The 26097-nt window shown below is 42.5% G+C and overlaps 1 protein-coding gene across 1 annotated transcript in view; it reads right to left on the bottom strand.

The window, feature by feature from the left end:
- Positions 1-23170, bottom strand: part of Hspa4 (heat shock protein family A (Hsp70) member 4) — a 39473-nt gene extending 16303 nt beyond the window's left edge. The window contains exons 1-7 of the mRNA XM_048333952.1: positions 22790-23170; positions 13169-13226; positions 10936-11076; positions 7404-7526; positions 5488-5587; positions 4545-4678; positions 2004-2248 (exon numbers count right to left, since the gene is read on the bottom strand). Coding sequence (XP_048189909.1) covers positions 2004-2248; positions 4545-4678; positions 5488-5587; positions 7404-7526; positions 10936-11076; positions 13169-13226; positions 22790-22896 — 908 coding nt within the window. The 5' untranslated portion in view covers positions 22897-23170. The remainder of the gene's footprint in view (positions 1-2003; positions 2249-4544; positions 4679-5487; positions 5588-7403; positions 7527-10935; positions 11077-13168; positions 13227-22789) is intronic.
- Positions 23171-26097: the final 2927 nt, after the last annotated feature.

The raw sequence follows: 26097 nt of genomic DNA, 5'->3' as shown, positions 1-26097 counted from the left end.
TTTTGCTGCCCTGAAAATCTTGTGCTTCATCCATTCATCCCTCCCTCCCCTACCAATCCCCTGGTAACCACTGGGCCTCTCACTCCACTAGACCCTTTTACTACTGTCTTTGTAGTTTTGCCCTTCTCAGAATATTATGTGGGTTTCTTTCCGTTAACAACATGTACTTTAGTCTCTCACATGTCTTCTCATCACCTGATGGCTCATTTAGGATTTCTTTGTGAAGCAGGATAATGTTCTAAAATTGAGCTGTAGTGATGGCTGCACAGCTCTGTGAATATTCTAAAAAATTACTAAATTATACCATTTAAGGGTAACTGCTCCAAATTACATCTCAATAAAAAGAAAAATGATCAAGTATAAAATATTCCCAATAGAATGGCAAAGACTGATAATACCAACAGCAAATCAGAACTTATACACATTGGGAATTTAAAAGAACTAATGTTCCACAAGAGAAGAAAACAGTAAGCCTACAGTGGCACAGTAGTCAGCACCAGCAACACAAAATACCCAATAAACGCTATGTGGAACTAAATGACTATCACAAAGTGTTAGGTAACTTGAATAATCTTAGCTACTCAGGAGGGTGAGATCTTAGGATAGGGGTTCAAAGCCATCCCAGACAGGGAAGTCTGTAAGACTCTTATCTCCAGTTAACCACCAGAGAACCAGAAGTGGTGCTGTGGCTCGGGTGGTTGTGTTAGCTGCAAAGCTCAAGGACAATGAGTGCGGAGGCCCAGTATTCCAGCCCCACAACCCCCTTCCTATCCGCCCCCCCAAGCAAGATTTTTTTTAAACTCCATAGAGAAAGCAGCCTGATGGGCAGGGCCAAGAGGAAAGGGGAATGGGAGCTGCTTGAAGAGCACAGGGTTTCATTTTGGATTAAAGTGTTTTTTCATTGCATGCGGTGCTTATTTCACAGCATTGTAGATGTGCTAAATACCATTCAACGGCTGTTGTTTTTTAAATAGTCAATCTTATAGTTTGTAAATTCCACTTCAATTGTTTAAAACGTGAAAAATATTAACTAGAATATGGTAATGTCAAGATGACATGACTTCATTAATTTCAAAGACTAAAGAATGGTGGTAGGTTGAAAACGTGGCTTAGTGGTAGAGTGCTTGCCTAGCATGCATGAAGCCCTGGGTTCGATTCCTCAGTACCACATATACAGAAAAGGCTCGAAGTGGCACTATGGCTCAAGTGGTAGAGTGCTAGCTTTGAGCAAAAAGAAGCTCAGGGACAGTGCCCAGGCCCTGAGTTCAAGACCCAGGACTGCCCCCCTCACAAAAAAAAAATGGTGGGGAGCACTAAATGAAGCTTGTGCTTACTCTAGTAGCACGTGTGGTGTACTAAAACTGGAACAATTTAGAGAAAGCCATCATTTCCAAGTAACAGAAGGAGGCAAGTAAAGATTGGATACTGCTCAATAATAAATGCTACCTGACATTTTTTAAGGATCACTCAGACAAACTTTCTCAAATAAGCCATGAGTTGTGTCTAAAGTCTACTCAAGTTCACAGCCAAAAGAACATGTGAATCCCTCATCCAAGCAACATAGTAACACTGAGTGTTTCTGAAAATGATCTTCAATATCTACTACCCAAAGCTCCTGCTGTGTTGCAAAAGAGGGCTGGCTGTTGCCAATCATCTTGAACTACACACAAAAAAGCAATTTCTTAATCAATGCCTAATTAAATTCAATTTAACTCTGCATTAAAGCACAATGTCTTTTAAGTTTTATGAAAACTGGTAATTCATGCATGTGCAAAAAACTACTAACTTTCTGGAGCATTCACTTAATCAGAACAAAAACATTTAGTCTTCATTATTAAAATAATCAGATTCAATCTTCACATGAAACCAGGATTTCAAATGGCCTATTAATCTTTACCCACAGAAATGAAGTTATATTAACAACCATAGTGATCTTGTTAAATAGAAATGGTAATAAAAAAAAACCACAATGCACTACAACATGAAAATATTAATATAGTTACCTATTCATCGTTCCAGATACATCAACATCATTCATAAAACATTCAATGCTTAAAGGGAGGTCAGAAGCATTTGCACTCATCAGTTTCTTGAGTTTCTCACACTCTTGAGACAGTCGTAATAATGCACGGATTTTAGACTTTATATCGAGCTTATACTTCTTCCCAAATTCTTCACAGAAATGATTTACTAGCACCTCATCAAATTTTCTGCCTCCCAGTGTTGTGTCAAATGCTGTGGCCAACACCTTAGGAAGGGAAAAAAGTAGGATAATTAATCCAATAGGTACCCAATTTTAAAATTTTTCATAACATATTTAGTTATGAGTTTAAAAATCAGGTGTTCACTTATTATAGATGAAACAAAGCCATGTGTATCACTTAATCCTTGTTAAGATTACACTGTAGGGGCTGGGAATATGGCCTAGTGGCAAGAGCGCTTGCCTTGTATACATGAAGCCCTGGGTTCGATTCTTCAGCACCACATATAGAGAAAAGGCCAGAAGAGGCGCTGTGGCTCAAGTGGTAGAGTGCAAGCCTTGAGCAAAAAGCCAGGGACAGCGTTCAGGCCCTGAGTTCAAGCCCCAGGACTGGCAAAAAAAAAAAGACTACACTGTAATAAGCAGACATCATAAACTCTAGTTTACAGTGTATGCCACATATCTAGACATCATGAAGCTACTAACATGGTAGAAATGGATTTCAAACCCAAACCCTTTGCTCACTACAGCAACTGACTTCCCAGTAACAGTTCCATATCCAAGATCAAATACATTAAAATATCATATACATACTTCTAGTCTTAATACTACAAAAAAAAGCTGTGAATAACACCAAAAGCCAGCTCTAATCTGTTTATAAGGATCATACTTAATCATAATTTTGGTTCTACGTAATATAGAAATCTATGAATACTTGGGTTTTCAGCTTTCCAGTTAGAAGCACATTAGAACTAACCAACCTTAGTAATACTAGTAGGCAAGTTTTGTTTGGTTTTTTTTTTTCGTTTTTTTTTTTTTTTTTTTTTGGCCAGTCCTGGGCCTTGCACTCAGGGCCTGAGCACCATCCCTGGCTTCTTCCGGCTCAAGGCTAGCACTCTGCCACCTGAGCCACAGCGCCCCTTCTGGCCGTTTTCCATATATGTGGTGCTGGGGAATCGAACCAAGAGCCACTAGGCCACTAGGCCATATTCCCAGCCCCTAGTAGGCAAGTTTTAACTCAACAATTCTACACATCTAAGGATTTTAACATTAGCTGAAAAATACAACACAGAACTGGATGTGATTCCAATTCCACTTTTTTTCCGTTTTTTTAAAACTGGAATTAAATACATCAAACTGGTAGAGTGGTGAGACTATAAATGTCTTCTCATTACAATATTTTAAGTTTGGCAGATGGTTTTATAATGAATATTCTTATAACTAAGTTTAAAGACAATTACAAAGTTTAGAAAACTGAGGTATCAGCCAAAAATGGTAAAAAATTGAAAGCAAATTGTTGCCTCATACTGGTGGCTTATGCCTGTTAATCCCTACTCAGAAGGCTAAGATCTGAGGATCACAGTTTGAAGCTAGCCTGGGCAGGAAAGTCTGAGACTCTTCCCCCTCCAATTTACTATCAAAAAGCTGGAAAAGCTATAGCTCAAATGCTAGAATGGTAGCCTGGAGGGAAAAAAAAAAAAAGAAAAAAAAAAACAAAGAACAACTCAGTGACAATGCCCACTCCCTAAGCTCAAGTCCCAGAACTGGCACAAAAAAAAGAAAAAGAAAAAAGACTGTCACTAACTCATATCATTCTATTCCAAACCAGGACTTAAATTATGGCCAAATTTTCTGTTGAAAAGATAAAAACAGGGTCCAACATAGTGATTCATGACTATAATCCAGCTATTTGGAAGTCTGAGATTGAGGAGGCCCACCTAAGCAATAAGTTGCCAAGATCTCATAAGGATAGCCACCAGGCAAGAATTTGAGGTCCTATCCAAAAGTAACAAAAAGTGCTAAGTACCAGTGGCCAGCTACTCAGTATAAAGTGAGATCCGGAAGACTGTGGTCTGCAGCCAGCTGGGCAAAAAACATCCAGAGATATCATCTCCAAATTACCACCAAAATGCCACACCAGAGGTATGACTCAAGTGGTAGAGAATCAGTCAAGCAAGTATGCTGAGCAAGTTCCCTTCACCATCCTTTCAATCATCAGTGCAAAACACACCAAGGAAATACATCCAAGAATCCTCCTTATAGGCCTGGAAGGTAGACACTGCTGTTTTTGTACTATAGATGAAAAAAATGAGACTCAAGGGTGTTAAAAGCTTTTTCCTCAAGGTCCATGTACTTTATTTCACACCATGGCAACTTTCTAGTAGATTATTTGGAGCTCACAACCTCCACTCTGACCCCAACAATACCCAGTTTCCCATTCAAATGGCTCACAGAAAGATTCCATTAGTGAAACAAAATTCTTCAACCATGTAGTTTAGCTTTAGCCTCTCAAAAACCTGTCATTACATTCTTAATACAGTCTTCTGGAGAACAGAATACTTACTTTCAGCTTTCCTCTATTAAACGCACATATGGAAACTTGGTAAGCAGAATGTCCCATGTCTACAAAAACTACATTTCTTGGTTTCTCTTCCAAGGCAGGAAGATCTTGCTTATAGATTCCATATGCGAGAGCAACTACACAAGAAAAAATAAATTCAACATATGATCTAAATAATAAAATTCACTTAAGGTAGGAAAAAAAATAGGTTCATATGTGGGCAACAGAATTATATACTCAAATTCTTTATAAGCATTGCCTAATTTATTCAGGAAGAACATTAACTCCAAATAAGGTTAAACTGAGCCAGGTGCCAGTGGGTTATGCCTGTGATTCCAGGTACTCAGGAGGTTGAGATCTGAGGATCACAGTTCAAAACCAGCTGGGACATGAAAGTCCATGAAACTCTTATCTCCAATTAACCACCAGAAAACCGGAAGTGGATCTGTGGCTCAAAGTGGTAGAGCACTAGCCTTGAGCAAGAAAGAAGAGCTCAGGGACAGGGCCCAGTACTTGAACTCAATCCCCTTGACTGACAAAATTAAAGGAAAAAAAGAAAGTTAAATTGGGGTTAAATGTTGACTCATGCTTCCCAACAATCTCCAGTGGACTTTCCAATTCCCCCGCTCTCCCAACATACTTTCCTCAATTTCTTCTACCTTTGTGACATTTCCTAGTCACTACAATACCCCACACTTCTCTGACCCTACCAGTCTACAAGTCAAAAAAGCATACAACTTTAGAACAAAAGCACTGCTACACACAGTGTTCCTTCCCAAACAAGTGACTAAGGCATATATTGTGAAGGTACAGAAAAAAATAATAATGGACTTAATTATTCACATTTGACACAGTGTCCAACAACATCATGATACAAGTATTCGGCAGAGGGCATCCCTCTAAAAAAAATACAGAACAAGCAATATCAAGGTGTTAAGATTCTTACCTGCAGTAGTTTCATTCATTAACCGCAGACAATTGAGACCAGCAATCTGTGTTGCATCCATCACTGATCGTCTTTCTGCATCAGTATAGAAACAAGGAACCTATAACATAATTTAAATGTTCATTATACAACAATGAATGTCATTTTAATTAGTAAAATCTAAGGATACCCTCAAAAGACTTACATATATTCCGTATATAATCAAGAAAGTATTCTAAACTAGACTCTGGCAAAGTTTTCTGGATGGAAGACTCTTCAGATATGATAGTATGCTCAAAGAAAGCAAGTGCGTTCTGGCTCTTGAAAGCTTGTGCCTAATTTCCTCCAGAAAGCTTGTGCCTAATTTCCTCCAGAAAAGATACATTTTCTTTTTGTTTATTTTGTACTAAATACATCTCAGCCAGAGCTAAGCTATATGCTGAATCCTGTGAATCCTCCAGCAAATGGCTACAATTCATTCAGTATAGTCTTCAAGACTTGGCAAATCATCTTTTTGAGGGGAGGGAGGAGGCACTGTCTCTGAGTGTCTTTTGTTCAAGGCTAGCACTCTACCACTTGAGCCACAGTGTCACTTCCAGCCTTTTCTGTTTGTGTGGTACTGAGGAATTGAACCCAGGGCTTCATGTACTCTAGGTAAGCACTCCACAACTAAGCAACATTCCTGGCCCAGCATATACCACCTTTTAACTTGATCCCCATAACTAGAAAAGGCTGCAGAATCATTTCACTATTTTGCATGAATTCACGATCAAAGTTAAGACACTAAATGGAGAAACAGAAGCAAATCTGGGAGACCTGTGGAGAGCTGAAGAAAGGTAGGAAGCATCTAATATAGGACCTACTACATCAGCCAGCCACTGAGAGCATCAGGGTCATTGAACCTGAACTTCTAGTGCAGCATTTTTATTCTTTGCTTCTATAGAAAGTGGAACACAGCTATTACCAATTACTACTGCCAAGTGCTGGTGACACTTGACCAGATTATCAAGGCCGAGGGTAAAAAAAGTCAAACAGTCCTATTTGCCAATCAACATACCAACTGAAGGCAAAAGAGGGCCCACAGATAAAGTATCAGATAACAATGGAGAAATAAAGACTCAGCAGCAAAGCCAATCCAGCCATCCGTATTGCAACAACCTCTAAACATTAACTGCAATTTAAGTACAAAGCTACATATAGCTAGGCTTCCATCTAAACAGGGGTATGGAAAAGACAAACGGCAATGTACTACTGTCACATTTTTAGTGCTAGAGACACATATAGCAAATCAAACAGGAAAAAAAGACAGCATATTTGAAAACAACGTTAAAACAGGGCAAGGAGCAAGGTTCACACGATAGAATACCTGCCTAACAAGTCAATATCACCCAAAAAAAAGAGAGTACTTTAAAAAATTCTTTGGGGGGGGAGGTACTGCAGCTTCAACTCGAGTCATGCTATTTGGCTCTTTCACAAACAGCTGGCACTCGACCTCTTTAGCCATACCTCCATCTCCAGCTACTGGATGTATGAGCCACTCCTGGGGCTTGAACTCAGGGCCTAGGTATTATCCCTAAGCTTTTTTGCTCAAAGATAGCAGTCTATTACTCAGCCACAGCTCCACTTCTAGCTTTTTGGTAGTTAATTAGGGATAACAGCCTCATGGACTTTCCTGCCCAGGCTGGCTTCGAACCACATCTAGCTACTCTCAGCTTTTTGATGGTTACTTGAGTCTCACAGACTTTTTCTGCTTGGGCTGGCTTCAAACCACCATTGTCAGATCTCAGATTCTTGAGTAGCTAGGAATATAGGCATGAGCCAGCAGTACCTAGCTTGGAAACCTCTTAAAATAACTATTGCAGTCTGAGACAACAACATTTTACTTGCAATTAACAGATTTCTTCTTTTTGCTTCTATAACATAGGGACCAAACTTACTGAAACAACACAATCCACAACAGGCTTCTTAAGAACACTTTCTGCTGTCTCCTTCAGTTTGGACAAAAGCATGGCAGTCACTTGCTCAGTGGTAAAACTCCGCTCTTCTTCCATATAAGTCACCTGCAAAAACACAAAAAGAATCCAGAGTTTTTTTTCATGTCCTAAGCCCAATACCTAAACAATGTCTTGCAAATCATCAGTGCAAGGTTTTAAGAGGGAATTGAATAAAGCTATTTGCAAACAATATTTACCTGCGAATAACAATATTTCACCATTCCTAATCACTATGTAGTATTCCATTGTGTATAAGTACCATATTTTTTGGATCCATTCGTCTGTGGAGGGGCATCTGGGTTGTTTCCATATTTTGGCTATTGCGAATTGTGCCGCGATATACATGGAAGTACAAATGTCTTTTTGATACCTTAGTTAACATGCTTTCTAATCATAGTACTCAGAGAAGGAAGACTCAAAGTAAAACAAAACTCTCACTATGACCCACTCCAGCCTGTTTTACATCTGACATGTGTTTGACTTCTTTACTGTGTTTACTATATTATTTCTACTCCCAAATAAGATCCAATCTAAGTACTCAGTTTTTGCCTGACTTACTATAGCACCACTTAGATAATCATAATTAATACTTACTGACTTAGAAGAAAGTCAGAAACCTTGGTAAGAGTTATAAACTTTAAATGATGAAGACTGCCTAAAATAATTCATCCTACATGCTCTTATTCCAGAAATGCAACCCAGAAAAGAAAATGGCATTCTCTTCTTTTAGCAGCAGCTGCCCCATCTCACTGGACAGTCAATAATAACTCATCATAGCTTAGCAGCAAACAACGTATCATTTCGTAATAAAGGAAGAGAAGAGGAAGATGCTTTCACTGAGCCCCTTTCTAACCTGTGCCCTTTCTAACAGCTATTTGCTTTCTTGGTTCCTTCCCCTGTACACTAGTACCTATTGCTTCCCCAGATGTTCTTACCAGTCTCTCATTGGGCTTCCTGCTGTACTATGACTCCATTAGCCAATGTTCACTCTATTTCTTATTCACCATCTCCTCACCTCTTATGCTCTCTCCTTCACTCCAGCTTCATCCCTTACTACACCACTTTCAACTGTTCAGAGATGAATGCCAACTGTGTCATAGGTAAACTCTTATTAAGTTACAGAATTTTTCCTTTCTAAATGCAGCTAACTTCCCAGCTACATTGTCACTAGTACCTTGTTTGTTCTTACAATCCGTTAATATCTGCTGGCTTTTGGTCTATAACTTTGGGACATCTGGAAAAAAACTCATTGTGAGTTCTCATGATCATATTTACAACTGGGACATCTCAAATATCAAATCCCTCTGTAAACTCACCTGCCTATAAAAAGCTCACACACCCTTCTGGATTCTTTTTACTAACTCAACACATTGTTAAGTCTTGGACTTTGCAGCCTCTCACCTATTCTGTGTGGTGAGTTCGCCATTTCTTCACAATGAATTTTCTCCAGATGTCCCAAAGTTATAGACCAAATTCATTTTTCCAAAAGACCAAACCTCTTTCTAACCTATCCTATCACCAAAAACATAGCTAATGACTTAAATTCAGGATTCCTTTCACTTGCTCTGCTAGTCATTCCCTAAACACACTAGAAAAGTAACTGGCCCACAACAGCAATGTCAACTGCAAACCCTCACTCCTTAGGCTGCAATACATATTAACTGCACCACCAATGGCTCCTAAACAACATCCATATCATGCAAAAGAGTCAAATAGTGGGTCAGGCATGGTGGCACAATCCTGTAATACCATCTACTGGGAAGGTAGAGTGGAGAATGTCATCAAAAATTCAAGCTGGGGGCTGGGAATATAGCCTAGTGGAAAGAGTGCTTGCCTTGTATACATGAAGCCCTGGGTTCGATTCCCCAGTACCACATATATAGAAAACGGCCAGAAGTGGCGCTGTGGATCAAGGGGCAGAGTGCTGGCCATGAGCAAAAAGAAGCCAGGGACAGTGCTCAGGCCCTGAGTCCAAGGCCCAGGACTGGCAAAACAAACAAACAAAAATTCAAGCTGGGGGAGGTGGGGCTGGGAATGTGGCTTAGTGGTAGAGTGCTTACCTAGCATGCATGAAACCCTGGGTTCGATTCCTCAGCACCACAAAACAGAAAAAGCCAGAAGTGGCGCTGTGGCTCAAGAAGTTGAGTGCTAGCCTTGAGCAAAAAGAGGCCAGAAACAGTGCTCAGGCCCTGAGTCCAAGCCCCAGGGCTGGCAAGAAAAAAAAAAAAGAATCAAATCAAGCTGGGCACTGGCGGTTCATGTCTGTAATCCTAGCTACTCAGAAGGCTGAGATCTGAGGATCGCAATTCAGAGTCAGCCCAGGTAGAAGTGCCTGTGAGACTCTTATCTCCAATGAACCATTCAAAAACACAAAAGCAGTGCTGTGGCTCAAGTGGTACAGCACTAGCTTTGAGTGCAGAGAGGCTCAGGGACAGCATCCAGGCCGAGTTCAAATCCCACAACCAACCAACAACAACAAAAAAAGTCAATGTTCAATGCATAACCTACTTAACAGAGCGAAGTTTAGGTTGGGAGGGATGGGTGAGAATGATGAAAGAGGTGACACCGATCAAGATGTACTGTATTCATAAACTACTTTGTTGAATAGCAAATTTTTTGTGTAACTATCCAAAGATAATGTGGGGGGGGGGGGTAATTTTTTGTTTGGTTTTATTGTTTTGCCAGTCCTGGGGCTTGAACTCAGGGCCTGAGCACTGTCCCTGGCTTCTTTTTGCTCAAGGCTAGCACTCTGCCACTTGAGCCACAGCGCCACTTCCAGCTTTTTCTATATATGTGGTGCTGAGGAATTGAACCCAGGGCTTCATGTATACGAGACGAGCACTTCACCACTAGGCCATATTCCCAGCCCTGTAGGTATGTAATTTTTAAAAGATGGAGATACAAGAACCTTATTTTTACAGGCCCAGTGGGAAAGTTATCAAGATTCCATCTCAAAAACCAAGCTGGACCTGGTAGTCCACTCCAATAATCTCTTTTTATTTCTTTTGCCAGTCCTGGGGCTTGAACTCAGAGCCTGGGCACTGTCCCTGAGCTTATTTTGCTCAAAGCTAGCACTCTACCATTTGAATCACAACGCGACTTCTGGCTTTTTCTATGTATGTGGTACTGAGGAAATCGAATCCAGGGCTTCATGCATGCTAGGTAAGCACTCTACCACTAAACCAGATTCCCAGCCCCACTCCTATATTCTCAGTTAGAAGATAGGAGGATCACGGTCCAAGGCTATCTGAAAGCAAAAAAAAAGGGGGGCCGAAGAAGTACATGCGGGCCAGTGCAAGGCCCTAAGTCCCGAGTCAAAACTCCAGTACCAAAATCAAAGTCAAGTCTTTACAAGCAGAAGTTTGTCTATTTAATATTTACAGCTTGTCTCAGCTTGTCTCATAAAGACACTGCTGTATACCAACTTGGTAAATAACTACTCTTTAATTGTCAGACATTATCTTGAAAACCTTACCTTTATACCAGTTAATCCAGTAGACAATTGCACAATATCATATGCAAGGTTTGATTTTTCTGCCTCCACAAACGGATCAGAGAATGCTCGCCCATGGAATCTTTTAAATCCTTGGACTGTGTTCTTTGCATTGGAAATTACCTAAGGCAAAATAAAAGGCTTAACATTATTTTTAACAACCTTAAAGTAAGCAGTATTTCAGTTTCACAGACTTTACTTCTTGATTTCAGTTTTCTTCAGACACTCAGAATTATGCCAACCAGCATGTTAAATAAGGAATAGAGTATTCTGTATTGGTCTCTCAGTACCAAGGATGAAAGCTAAATTTAGCTCTTTCTTTTCTATCATAAAGTCACATCATTACCATTATAAAGTTTCCTGTTCTTAACCTGGGTACTAGTGTCTCACACCTGTAATCCTAGCTACTCTTACCTCTAATTAACCACACAAAAACTGAAAGTGGTAGAGTGCTAGCCTTGAGCAGAGCTCAGGGACAGTGTCCAGGCCCTGAGTTCAAGTCCCACCAGAAGAAAAACAAGTTTTCTGTTCTTAAATTTCTTTTTTTTAATTTATATATTTCTTTATTGTCTAAGTGAGATACAGAGGGGTTACAGTTTCATACCTAAGGCAATGCATACATTGCTTATCTAATTTGTTGCCTCCTCCCTCATTTTTCCTGTTCTTAAATTTCTTACACATATAACTATTAGCTTTCAAATATTGCCCAGTTTATGGCTCAAACTTTCTAGAAACAAACTCAACAATACTTACCAATTTAGGAATTCTAGTTAAAGCTCTGTCAGTGGCTCAGGCCTATAATCCTAGCCTATAATCAATACACTGAGGATCTAAGGATTGAGGTTTAAAACTAACCTGGGCAGAAAAGTCCATGAGACTGTGGAAATGAAGATGTGGCTCAAGCAGCAGAGTATCCTCAAGTGAAAAGGCCAAGCAAGAGTGCAAGCCACAGTATGAACATAAAAAAATAAACAACAGGGCTGGGGATATGGCCTAGTGGCAAGAGTGCTTGCCTCGTATACTTGAAGCCCTGGGTTCGATTCCCCAGCACCACATATACAGAAAATGGCCAGAAGTGGCGCTGTGACTCAAGTGGCAGAGTGCTAGCCTTGAGCAAAAAGAAGCCAGGGACAGTGCTCAGGCCCTGAGTCCAAAGGCCCAGGACTGGCAAAAAAAAAAAAAAAAAAAAGAGCTAGAGGTATATCTCAAATGATAGCCTAGCACAATTAAACCGTGAGTTTTCAATTAACCACCAAGAAAAATAAAATACCCAATTTAATTTTTTAAAAAAACTGACCAAGCATCATTTTCCTAGGTTCATACATTTTAGATCTTACCTGGTCCCAAGACAAGTTACTCGCTAGGTTGTACCAGTCTGAAGCACAAAGTGAAAAATGCAACTCCTTAATTTTATGGACACCTTAGACATTCAGGATAAGAGAATTCTTGCCGTTTTGATGCCATACTTACTCAAAAACCAGTATACATCTCAAGTTTTTGGTTTACAAAGAAAACTAATGGCAAGACCCTTAATATCCTTCGAAAAACCTAATTAACAAAGATCAATAATGAACTGAGTATGAATAAGATGAAAGGCCCAACAAAACAGACATTAGGGAACATTTAAAATATCACGATCAGGGGCTGGGAATATGGCCTAGTGGCAAGAGTGCTTGCCTCATACACATGAAGCCCTAGGTTCCATTTCTTAGCACCACATACATAGAAAAGGCCAGAAGTGGCACTGTGGCTCAAGTTGGCAGAGTGCTAGCCTTGAGCAAAAAGAAGCCAGGGACAGTGCTCAGGCCCTGAGTTCAAGCCTCAGGACTGGCCAAAAAAAAAAAATCACAATCAAAAGAAACTTTTGTTTGTATAACCTTGCTTTGCTTTGATCTTTGGGTTAGTGTGATGGTACATGTCTGTAATCCCAGCACTCTGGTTCCCACTCCTACTGATCTGGGCTACACAGTGAGACTGTCTTTTCCCAACCCCCCAAAACAACAGAGTAGACAAAATACATACTAGAATATTTCATTCAACATATTGTACTGCTGTTGCTAATTGAAAGCTCTTTACTTCCCACTCAATGAAAACATGGTTCAGGTCTTTCTCTGTCCTCTGTACACTTAAGGTCTACCAGTACTACACACAAGCTGATGAATGAAGAGATGGACCAGAGAAATAAGTCAATTTAGGAAAAATCAAAACTCTATACCTGGCTCTTAGCTGCTGCTCCAATAGACCGATTCTTAGGACCAAAAGAAATGCAAGCCCTAGAAGAGAAAGCATAAATTTAAGAATCAAATTTCATTTTAATATTACACTCAAAACCATTGTAGGAAAAAAACACTGTAGGCAAAATTTATGAATTTTCTAAAAACTGTATATTCTAATGGTACACAATATATCTAGACTTCTGACCTTTCTATTGAGCTAAACTGTCCATGGAATGGGCTACCTTAGAATGAGTCCTATCAGCCAGGCATCCGTGGCTCACATCTGTAATCCTAGCTACTCAGGAGGCTGAGATCTGAGAATCACAGTTCAAAGCCAGTTTGAGCTGGAAACTCTGTGAGACTCTGTCTCCTATTAACCAGCAAAAATCCTCAAGTGGAGGTGTGCTCAAGTGGCGAGTACCACCTGTAAGCAAAAAGGCTAAGAGACAGTGCCTAAGCCCTGAGTTCAAGCCTCAGTACTAGTACACACACGCATACAGAGAGAGAGAGAGAGAGAGAGAGAGAGAGAGAGAGAGAGAGAGAGAGGGCGCTCAATGGCAGAATGTCTGGCTAGCATGTCCAAGGCCCTAGATTCAATTTCCAACAATTAAAGAAAAAAGGTGGGCTGGGAATGTGGCTTAGTGGTAAAGGGCTTGCCTAGCATGCATGAAGGCCTGGGTTCTATTCCTCAGCATCACATAAACAGAAAAGGCCAGATGTGGCACTGTGGCTCAAGTGGTAGAGTGCTAGCCTTGAGCAAAAGGCTCAGAGACAGTGCCTGGGCCTTGAGTTCAAGCCCCAGAACTGGCAAAACAAAAAAAGGCCAGGAGCCAGTGACTCACTCCTATAATCCTAGCTACTCAGGAGGCTGTGGTCTGAAGATTGGGACAGAAAGCCAACTCAGACAGGAAAGTCAATAAGACTCTCATCTCCAATTAACCATGAAGAGTCAGAAGTGGCCCAAGCGGCAAAGCACTACCCTTGAGCAAAAAAAGCTAGGGACAATGCCCATAACCTGAGTTCAAGTCTCGACAGGGGAGGGGAGGGAAAGGGAGGGGAGGAGAGGGGAGGGGAGGAGAGGGGAAAAGAAGAGGAGAGGAGAGGAGAGGAGAGGAGAGGAGAAAGGAAGGAGGGAGAGGAGAAGGAGAGGAGAGGAAAGAGGGAAAGAAAAGAAAAGGAAAGGAAAGGAAAGGAAAGGAAAGGAAAGGAAAGGAAAGGAAAGGAAAGGAAAGGAAAGGAAAAAGAAAGTGAAAGGAAGGGAAAGGAGGGGAAAGGAGGGGAGAGGGGAGAGGAGGAACTATGTGGCACACTTAATCCTAGGTACTTTGGGACATAGAGGCAGCAGGACCACAAATTTGAGTTTGAGGGCTGGCAGGGACAAAATTAGGGAAACTCAAAATAATGATTTTGATGTATTGCTCAGGTATTAAAAGCACTTATCTAGCAAGCAGAAAACTCTGGATTCAATCCTCAGAATTGAAGAAAAGTCAGTTTTAAGAGAGAAAGGATCAATTTGTTGAATTAAGTCAATATATAAAACACTGCAAAGGGCTGGGAATATGGCCTAGTGGCAAGAGTACTTGCCTCCATAAAACACCGCAAATTATGTTTTGAAACTAAAAACAATCATTTAAAAAACAATCCTAATATTTAACTGAGAAATCCAAAAAGTTTAAGTTAAATGTTATAACTAGTGCTAAACTGTAGTCCAATACAAGTTCAACGTAAGAAAAAAATACAACTTAAAGATAACCTGAAATTACACTGTCCCTTACATGCTATGCGTGGCTACTATTGGCATTTAAGTAAATATTCCTATGCAATCTTAATATGCCCAGTAAGTTCTAAAACAAAAGGATTGAAATACCACCCCATGCAACATACTTCTCAGTAAAATACTATGGGAATGGGGGGGGGGAGGGCTGGGGGGCAGGGACCTCAAAGGGTGGGAGCAGTCCTAGGGCTTTAACACAGAGTCTGAGTTTTTCTTTCTCAAGGCTGGTGCTCTACTACTTGAGCCATAGCTCCATTTCTAGCTCTTTGGTAATTTATGAGAGAAAGAATCTCAGGAAGTTTTCTGCTCGGGCTGGCTTCGAACCACAATCCTCAGATCTCATCCTCCTGAGTAGCTAGAATTGCAGGTGTGAACCACTGACACCTAGCTACTCCTGGAATTTTGACATGAACAAGCGTGAGAATATTTTAATTATCAAGTACTCCTTCCCAGGAACTTTCCAATATTTGCACACAGTCTGCATACACCCCTTTCATCCAAGTAGGTCAAGCTCTCTTGTCCCACAGATTTCATTACAGAGCTTTCATATGCCAAGTAGTATGCTAAGTGTTCTACACTTGATACACTCAAATACTCTAAGAACTCTTACTGACCTAATTTTATACATGAAGAACCAACTCGGGTTGTAAACAGCCAGTAAATAATTAAAATCCAGAATTTGATATCAGGACTATCAGGCTCCTACCTGCACTCTTATAGTCACCCCTGCTTCTTCTAGAACTCATTTAGACTATTCCAATCCTTCTGTTTACATAGTCTCATCTCATTTTTTCAAGTCCTAGTCTGCCTTTCCTCATCACTCAAGCCCCCAATGACATATTTCTCCATACTTCTCTGAACATTATTTTAACTCTTTATTACAACTGTTCTCTTGGAACTGAATTTACTCTTATTTCCTCCTTGATCAGTTGCACTTCTGTGCAGCAGGACTTTTATACTTCTTCCTTTCTGTTCCACACATCAATGCTGTGTAAACCTCAAGTGCTCACACACTTCCAGCTGACGTTACTTTGCCTTCATTTCAAACTGCAAAATGGCACTATGGGAAATTAATTAATTTTACATTCAAAAACATTCTGTTCTAAACTTTAAGTCTAGAAATAGTACCCACTTTCAGCCAGAGAACAGTGTTGCTCTCCCTTTGCTGGATCAGAGATGTTACTGAGCAAATATTAATATACATTCCTATAGGTTATGAATAACTGCAGTAGCATGATTATAAATGTGTGTAGAAAAAACTACTCAGGGGCTAGGGATATGGCCTAGTGGCAAGAGTGCCTGCCTCATATACATGAGGCCCTGGGTTCGATTCCCCAACACCACATATACAGAAAACGGCCAGAAGTGGCGCTGTGGCTCAAGTGGCAGAGTGCTATCCTTGAGCAAAAAGAAGCCAGGGACAGTGCTCAGGCCCTGAGTCTAAACCCCAGGACTGGCCAAAAAAAAAACTACTCAGGATATTTATTAAGACAGCTGTTGCTCTAATTCATTTTCTTAAAAATCAAAAGAAAATAAAGTATTTTAGAGAACACACAATAGCAACTACCTAGTTCAGGGCCGTAGACAAAACATGGAAATGGATCCTGCCTTAGTCACCCCTGAATTATAAAGTACCAAAAGTTAATATCAAAAAACTCAGACCTTTCAGATTTGCAGTTTCTAAATAAAACACAGCAAACCCTTAATAAAAAACTTTTCACATTAATAAAGTACACAGTTGTACAATCTGAAAGGTAGTTTCGTTTCTTTCCTGAATCCAAATCACCTTGATGTTCTACTAAAACTATACAATGTATAAAAAACAATTCAGTCGGATGCCAGTAGTTCATGTCTTTAATCTAGCTACTCAAGAGGATGAGACCCAAAGATCAAGGTTCAAAGCCAGTCCAGGCAGGAAGGTCTGCAAGATTCCTATCCCCATTATCCACCATAAAACCAGAGTGGAGCTGTATGTAGCTCAAAATGGTTGAGTTGAGTGGAAAAAAAAAAAAGCAAAGTGAGAGCCCTGAGGTCAAGCCCCAGTACCAGCACCAAAAAGAGGGGTGGAGGGTGGGGGGTCAGAGGGAGGCTGCGAATATGGCCTGGTGGTAAAGTGCTTGCCTCATATACATGAAGCCCTGAGTTCGATTCCTCAGCACCACATATATATAAAACGCAGAAAGTGGTAGAGTGCTAGCCTTGAGCAAAAAGCCAGGGACAGTGCTCAGGCCCTGAGTTCAAGCCCCAGGACTGGAAAAAAAAAGAGAGAGAGAGAAATACTTAACATGATTTACAAAACCCTGCCATAATCTACTGTGCCCTGCCTACTTCCTCAGATTCATCTCACCCTATATCCTTAAGTAGCTCAAGAGGAGCCATGTTCTCAAGCTGTCAAGTATGCCAAGCTTGTCCAGCTTCAGGTTTTCCCGCTTGATCTCTCTTCAGCTTGGAACAACCCTTCCTCAGACCCAATGTGACAATAACTCCACAGTACACTATTCATCTTCCAGGTCTCAAAAGACACTTATTTCAGAGCACATTCCAACTGTCCACTCCAGATTCAGCGTTTATTAAGTTCCCTGCTACACTCTCATCATATCCTGTATTTTTCCACTTTTTTTTTTTTACTAGTAATAATGTATGTTTGTTTAGCATCTGGCTTTTTCCATTCACCATGTCCCATGTAACTCCATACTGCTGTCCTTCAAAATGAGCTAAAATGAAACCTACATTTGGTGGAACGGCAAGGACCTCTTCTGGGGAAGAATCCACTAAAACCAGATGTTACATCCACAATTTGACCTGTGGTATAAACACCAGTCAACCTGTATCTCCTTTCTACTCTCTTTTTTAAAAACCTTCATCAGAGTCTGCATACAAATGAGATCCAGCAGGGTACCAGTAGCTCACACCTATAATGCCAGATGTTTAAAAAGATGAGATCTAAAGATCTTGGTTAGAAACTAGTCTGGGCAGGAAAGTTCATGAGACTTTTATTGTGCAGTTAGCCAACAAAGAGCTGGAAGTAGAGCAAGGGCTAAAGTAGTAGAATGCCAACTAATCTTAAGCACAAAAGCTCAGTACCCAGCCCCTGAATTTAAGCCCCAGGACACATACACATACCCAGATCCAAATCTATCCTTCCACAAGCTGTACAAAAACCAAACTTTCCTTGTTTTTGTCTTTTACTAGTCCTACTGAAGATGTATGGCATTCCTATGTATTTATGGGGAACACAATTATATAGCGTATGTGGTAAACCACTATTAGTCTTTAAGGCAAATTTAACTGCCATAAGACTAGCTTATTTTATATGAAAACAACTTCCTCAGTTTCAAATGGAACTCACTGTAAAACTACTATACATGAAAACCATCTAAAAAGATGACTAGGAACATGGTTCTATACAATCCTTAGGATTCTCTTCATACATCCTGTCTCCTTTGGAAGCATGTGCAATTCTAGGCAAGTAAAGACCAAGAAACTACCTGTACTCAGGCTTTTTAAATTTCTCAGGAATTAAACTATCTTTACAGAAGAGAAACCTAGAACCAAAAGGAAACAGTATCAAATAGGAAATTAGTGCTAAAATGCCTAATAATCGTCTTGGGGGAAAAAAATTGTGTGCCAGTCTTAGAGCTTGAATTCAGGGACTGGGTGTTTCTTGCTTAAGGCTATCACTCTACCAGTTGAGCCACAGCTCCACTTCCAGCTTTCTGCTAGTTATTTGGAGGTAAGTCTCATAGACTTTCCTGCCTGGGCTAGCTTGGAACTGAAATCCTCAGACCTCAGCCTCCTAAGTAGCTAGGATTACAGGCTTGAGCCACCAGCAGTTAGCTAATCTTGGATATTTTATTACTTTTTTTCCTCAGTACAACTGAATCAACATGGTAATTAATTCATGCATATATAATGAAGTCAGACAAAGCTCAAGCACTGCTCTTTCCCAGTCCCCAATACCCTATTGTTCAATAGCTTTCATACATTTCCTTTATGCTATCTTCATTAATACACCATCTATTTTGATATTTACCATCCATCATTCTCTCCCAAACTCCTGCCCTTCTCCCAGTCTCAGTTAATTCAAATTATATTTTTAATGCTCTCTATATCATTAAAACCTAGAATCTGCAAATGCGTGTTTGGGTTTTGAGCTTGGCTTATCTCGCTCAACAGGATCTCTTGTCCCATCCACTGGCCTACAAATGACATTTCATTTTTCTTTATGGATGAGTAGTACTCTATGGGGTGTGTGTGTGTGTGTGTGTGTGTTATGCAGCGTAGAACACTACATATACACACACACTATTTTCCTTATCCATTTATCAGTTATTGGGCACCTGGGTTTATTAAACTGTTCGGCTACTGTGAACAAAGCTGCAATAAATGTTGTCATGCAGGTCTCTTTCATGTATGCTGCTTTACACATCCTTTGGCTATATGGGTGTAGTATAGCATGGTCATAGGGGCAGATCTATTTTTTTGAGAAACCTCCATATTGGTTTCTATAGTGGTTGCACTAGTTTACATCTCACCAAGTGTATGAGATTACCTCCCACCCCTCACCAGTAGTTGTTTTCTTAATGATAATCATTCTGACTGATGTGAGATGGAATCTTAGTTTTGTTTTGAAGTCGGGGATGCTCACTCAAGGCTGACATTCTACCACTTAAGATACACCTCCAGTACAGCCTTTTTGCTAGTAAACTGAACAGTCTGTCCAGGCTGGGTTCAAACCTCAATCCATCTTGGCCTCCTGAGTAAGTAAGAATTACAGGGATGAATCACCAATGCCTAGATGAGTATTTTTTTTTTTTTTTTTGGCCAGTCCTGGGCCTTGGACTCAGGGCCTGAGCACTGTCCCTGGCTTCTTCCCGCTCAAGGCTAGCACTCTTGCCACTTGAGCCACAGCGCCGCTTCTGGCCGTTTTCTATATATGTGGTGCTGGGGAATCGAACCTAGGGCCTCGTGTATCCGAGGCAGGCACTCTTGCCACTAGGCTATATCCCCAGCCCTAGATGAGTAGTTTTGACTTGTATCTCCTTTACAGTTAAGGACGTTGAACACTTCTTCATGCATATAGACTTCTTCAGAGAACTATACCTAATTCTCTTGCCCATTTAGTAACTGGGTTATCTGTTTTCACTGTTTTGTTTTAGCTCTTCCTATATTCTGGGTATTACCCTTTATCCATTGAATGGCTAGCAAAAAAAAAAAAAAAACCAATCCTTTTTTTTTTTTGGGGGGGGGGGGGGCGGTCCTGGGGCTTGAACTCAGGGCCGAAGCACTGTGCTTGGCTTCTTTTTGATCAAGGTTAGTACTCTGCCACTTGAGCCACAGGGCCAATTCTGGTCTTTTCTATATATGTGGTGCTGAGGAATCCAACCCAGGGCTTCAATGTATACAAGGCAAGCACTCTTGCCACTATGCCATATTCCCAGCCCCCATGCAATCCAATCCTTAACACTTTTTTAGAAGCAGAACACAATACACTTCTCTGCAAAAACAAATTGGAATACCTGTTTAAAGTTATAAATAACAAAGTCTAGGTAGGTCATGCTGTAATCCTAGCTACACAAGAGGCTGAGAATGGAGAAAGAAGTTCAAAACCTGCTGTGGCAGGAAAAGTCCATGAGACTCTTATCTCCAATTAACCACCAAAAACCACAAAGTGGAGCTGTTGTTCCAGTGTAGCAAAAAACGCAAGGACAGAGCCCAGACCCTGAGTCCAAGCCCCAGGACTGGCAAAAACAGATAGGAAGGTAGATAGGTAGGTAGATAGGTAGATAGTGGGTGAGCCCAAAACTGATGGCTCACACCTGGAATCCTGGCTACTCAGGAAGCTGAGACCTAGGAAGTAGCACGGTGGCTCAAGTGGTAGAGTGCTAGCCTTGAGCAAAAGAGGCTCAGGGACAGTGCCCAGGCCCTGAGTTCAAGCCCCAGGACTGGTACAAACAAACAAACAAAAAAAACCTTTAGGGGCTGGGAATATGGCCTAGTGGCAAGAGCACTTGCCTTCTATACACGAAGCCCTGGGTTCGATTCCCCAGCACCACATATGTAGAAAACGGCCAAAAGTGGCGCTGTGGCTCAATTGGCAGAGTGCTATCCTTGAGCAAAAATAAGCCAGGGACAGTGCTCAGGCCCTGAGTCCAAGCCCCAGGATTGGCCAAAACAAAAAACAAAAAACACTACAGGAAACTGAGACCTGAGGATCACAGTTCAAAGCCAGCCCAGTCAGTAAATTCTGAGATTCTTGAGGTTCTTATCTCCAGTTAAACACAAAAAAGCTTAGTGCAGCAGAGAGCTATCCTTGAGCACAAAAGCTCATGAACAGCACCCAGGCCCTGAGTGTCAAGCCCCATGACTGGTGTAAATAGAAAAAAATTTCATGTTGAAAGGATGGGCCTCAGGATTTAGAACCTTGAAAATTCGCATACAAGAGAGAACCTGGAAATAAGTAACATGGAGCTTCTTACCAAATTTTTTCTAAACAGAAGGCAACAGATTATAAATTATCTACATGGTACAGGGGGAAGGGATGGCAGAGGCCTGTAACCCCAGCACTTGGAAAGTAGGCAGAAGTAGGCAGAATGATTCAAAGTTCAAGGGTAGTCTAGGCTACAAAGTTACTTTGCCTTAAGAAAAAAAATGAACGGACAACATTATATACTGGTACTCAAAGACGGGCTTTTTACCTTAATGAAGCCAAGACCTTGGTGAGTCACCATTTTTGAAGCCCTGTCTGTACTGGTCCCATCACCAACCATAAGTTGTAGACGTCTAAGCCCTTGGCTCATTAACAAACGTGGCCAACCCCCGACTGGAAAGTATTATCTTCAAAATGCAACGCTACTAAGGTTCTGCACAGAATGGGCAGAGAATAACCCAACACAGCTAAGAATCATGAAATGATGGGAGGGAAATGCGGGAAGTCTCGACAAGGTCTAAAGATGCAACTTTGTACAGTGCTCGCCTAGCAAACGCAAGACCCAGGACTCAGCACCAGCATAGCCGGCAAAGGCGGGGGGGGGGGGGGGGGGGGAGACAGGCCTACACGTGCGGGGTAGCATATCCTCTCGAAAGAGGTTGAGGCAGGAGGATCGCGAGGAATAACGAGGCCAGCCTAAGCCACACAAAGATTGTCCAAAAAAAAAAAAAACTACCAAGTAAACATTTTATTAGGTCTCTTTCTGATATCAATCCATGGCCACCCTATCTGGCTATAGATAGCCGATGGCTGTATCCTGAGCCCTGACCCCGTGGCTCCAGCTCCTTCCCGGCGGGGGGCAGCCCCGCCCCCACTCACTCACGTGGGACTGTGAGATGGCCTCGCTGGGTCCGCAGCCCTCACAACCCCTTCAGGTTAGAACTTTTACCAAGCACCTGCTGTGTGTTAAGGCCCAAGCCTTAGGGTGGACATTCAAGAACGGTCAGTATGCCTTTTTGGCCTACTCTCCACCCCTCTACAAAATAAATTTTAAAAAAAAAATCCCTGGCTCATCCTCCACGCAGGGCCTGCCTCCCCCTTCCAGTTCCTATCCAAACCCTCTCCGCTGGTTGAATGCTAGTTCCTCCCACCCCCACCCCCACCCCCAAAAAAAACCCTTCCTCTGGCCCACGGGAAAAGGCCTCGCGCCTGGGGTAGACAGGCACCCAAAGGCGGGTGGGCAGCTACGAGTAACCTGGTAGGTGCCCCGAGGGGACGGTGAGGATCCCTTACCACCCGGGTTCTGGGTTTAGAACCCGGTGACCGCCCCCCCCTCGGCCCGCATTCCGCAAGCCGAATGGAGCGAGCCGCCACCTCCCCACCCCGGTGCACGCGGCGGGCCCGGCCCACACTTACGGCGTGCAGCGGTCGCTATATTCATTAGCAATCGTCTCGATGCCTCCGGCACGGGCCACGGCAACGTAGCAACTCTGGAAACCCAGGTCTATGCCCACCACCGACATGGCGCCGGGTATTACTCGGGCTCAGGCCCGGGTCCGGCCGCTGAAGACGGGACACGGACCCCGGCGGGGCTGACTGGCGCGCGGAGGACGGGCCGCGTGGGCTGAGAAGGCCGGAGCTAATGGAGAAACCCGCGGGTTGCCCACACGCGAGCCGCCTGAAGTCCTTGGAAGGAACGCCGCGACCCTGAGGCACGGTTTCAGGCCGGCTCCGGCAACCGGCTCAGCCGCCACACAGGAGGCGCCGGTCGCGGGGGCGGAGAAGATCTCGAAGGATCTCGTTGCGACGGGAATCAAGAGCTGCAGCGCGCGAGAACTGCGCAGGAACAGAAGGCTCTCGCGAGATCCCGGCGGCTCAGCGGCTTTTCTTTCGGAGTCTTTCCCCACCCTTTCCCCGCCCATCTCCCCGCGCGCCTTCATTACGTAAGCGCCTGCGTCACGTCCTGGCACCGGAACCTGAGAAGGTGGAAGATGGCCGCCCGAGTAGCGGACTGATTGAGCTTGCGCGTTAGCTCTCGGCGCCGCTGAGATACCAAGCACCGCCCTTTCCGGGAGAGCGGAGGAGAGCCAGCTGGAGGGCGCTGAAGGGCCGCTGTTGGCCTACTTGTGTTTTTATCACCGGGGAAACTTAAGGTGATGCGATCTCCAGTACCCCCCCCCGCTTTCTGTTGAATCCCACCCCCAAAAAAGAGACCCGAACTAATTCTCAAATTCTGCCAGATCCTCTGGCGTCCCATCGGGATAACTTACTAGGCCAGTTAGGGGAACCGGCCATGTTTTGTACAGGGGTGTGGGGGGAAGGGGGGGGTGTCCGCCTTGAACATGGCCTTTAAAGTCGATCTTTGGTTCAGGACAGATCCCTCACCAGCAAAAGGAAGGAACGAGTCCAGATCACGCCACCTCGTTTCTCTTTCTCTCAGCCTGCCTCCCACCTTTTGTGAAAACCACGTGTCGGGCTTAATCAGTCCCATTCCAAGCACCTGCCCAGTGCTAGGCCCTGAGCTGGGTGCAAGGGAGTATATATGTTCACCCCAGATCAGGGACAAGTTTACCTGAAGCTAATGAATCTTAAACTTGAGGGCCCCGTCATCTTGCACCTGATCCTGCAAGAGCGGGAAACTCTTTTAATAGACACTTTTTAATAGAGTATTCCAGTTAGAAAGGGGAGACCACCTTGTTTTCTGGAGCAATTCTGTATTACATTTCTGATCCAATTACCTGTAGAGACTTCCGAGGAAGAATTTGAATCCCCAAGTCTCCAATAATGTGTTTTCATTATTTCTCCTAAATATTAATCTTGATGTATTTTACACAGCAGAGGGCTGGGTAGAGTATATCACAGCTATCATCCTAGCTACTAGGGAAACAGATTAAGAGGATCAAAGGTCAGGCCTAGCTCTAACAAAAAGTTCTCCACACACCCTCCATCTCAACAAACAAGCTAGGAGTTATGGTGCCTCTCTATAATCCCAATGACTGGGGAGGCATAGGTATGGAAAAAAATGAAGCAAAAAAGTAGCTGGAGTAGGGCACAAGTGGTAGAGTACTTACCTACCTAGCAGGTGCAAGGCTCTGAGTTCAAACCCTAGTACCACGGACAGAGAGACTTCAATGGCATATGAACTTCCTTTCTACGAAACCTGTATTATCCCTGTATTATGGGAGGAGGGTCGCTAGCACAGGATGCCTATATGTACAGAATGATAGATAATGGGAGGATTTCCCAGAAAGGAAAGGATGTTCAAGCTGGACAGACTGTGAATTGAAGATCTCAGAAGTAGAGCAGTGTCTTTACATATTCAAAAAGTAAGCAAAAAGATGAAGTACATTGTCCTGACACCTCACTCCCTTTAAAGGAGGCACTTCAATCTCTAGGAGTACTACTAAACCTAGGTTATTTGCTTTTAAATGTGCCACAAGGTTTTCTTTTGGCTATTACAAACTTATTTTCTGTGTGTGTGTGTGTGTGTGTGTGAACATGCGCACGGTGCTATCCCTGAACTTTTTTGCTCAAGGATAGCACTCCACCACTTGAGCCACAGCTCCACTTCCAATTTTTTGGTTGTTACTTGGAGATAAGAGTCTCACAGACTTTACTGCCTGAACTGGCTTTGAACCTCTAAAGATCTCATCCTCTTTAGAGGTACAGCTTGAGCTACCAGCACCTAGCTGCAAAACTATTTTCTCTTTAAAGAAGGTACCAGCTACTGTGTGGAAAGAGACAATTGGAGCAAAAGGAGTACAGACAAAAATGAAAAGCCTATGGAAAAACAAAACAAGGATAGATACTTGTACATCAATATCCATAGCTTATTCACAATAGTCAGAGGCTGTGAACAATTTATATGTTCATAATAGGTTTTTTAAATGTGATATAGTCTTAAAAAGATGGCTTTTTCTGATACATGCTAACAGATGGATGGGTTTTTGAGGGGGGTTTTGGTGGGGTGGAATGAGCAGGGAGCCAGTCCTGGGGCTTGAATTCTGGGCCTGAGTTCTATCCCTGAACTCTTCCCCCCCCCCCCCCCTCTGATTGAGTCTGATCTAGGAAGGAGTTGATGGGAAACCCTACTTGGAGTGGGAAGAGAGAGCCCAAGAAAGTGCATATCCTGAGACAGGAAGTGATGGCAGGCCAGGAATCCCTCAGCACCCTGAACTCTTTTGCTTAAGGTTAGCACTCTACTGCTAGAGCCACAGTGTCACTTCTAACTTTTTCTGTGATTAATTGGAGGTAAGAGTCTCACAGAGTTTCCTGCCCAGCCTTGCTTTGAACTGGGATTCTGATTTCAGCTCCCTGGATAGCCAGGATTACAGGCATGAGCCCTGGTGCCTGGCTAAAGATGGATGATTACCCAAACATTCTAAGTAAAAGAAGCCAAACACAACTGGACAAACTTTTTATGATTCTACCTAAATAAGGTACCTACAATAGGCAAAAACATAGAGACAGAAAAGCCAAATACTGGCTAACACTGACTTGTGGGTAGAATGGAATAGAGAAATACTATTAGGGCCAACAGGGGTTGGAGGTGTGGCTCAGTTGTAGAATGCTAGCCAGTGAGCTACCAAGTTTGAGTCCCAATATCAAACCAAGAAAAAAGAAAAGAACAGGCACAGGGCTGGGAATATGGCCTAGTGGTAGAGTGTTTGCCTCGCATACATGAAGCCCTGGGTTCGATTCCCCAACACCACATATATAGAAAA

This window comes from Perognathus longimembris, chromosome 25 (genome assembly GCF_023159225.1).
Source record: "Perognathus longimembris pacificus isolate PPM17 chromosome 25, ASM2315922v1, whole genome shotgun sequence".
Taxonomy (NCBI): domain Eukaryota; kingdom Metazoa; phylum Chordata; class Mammalia; order Rodentia; family Heteromyidae; genus Perognathus; species Perognathus longimembris.
Note: the sequence above shows the minus strand (reverse complement) of the source record. Positions and strands in the feature narration are given on the sequence as shown.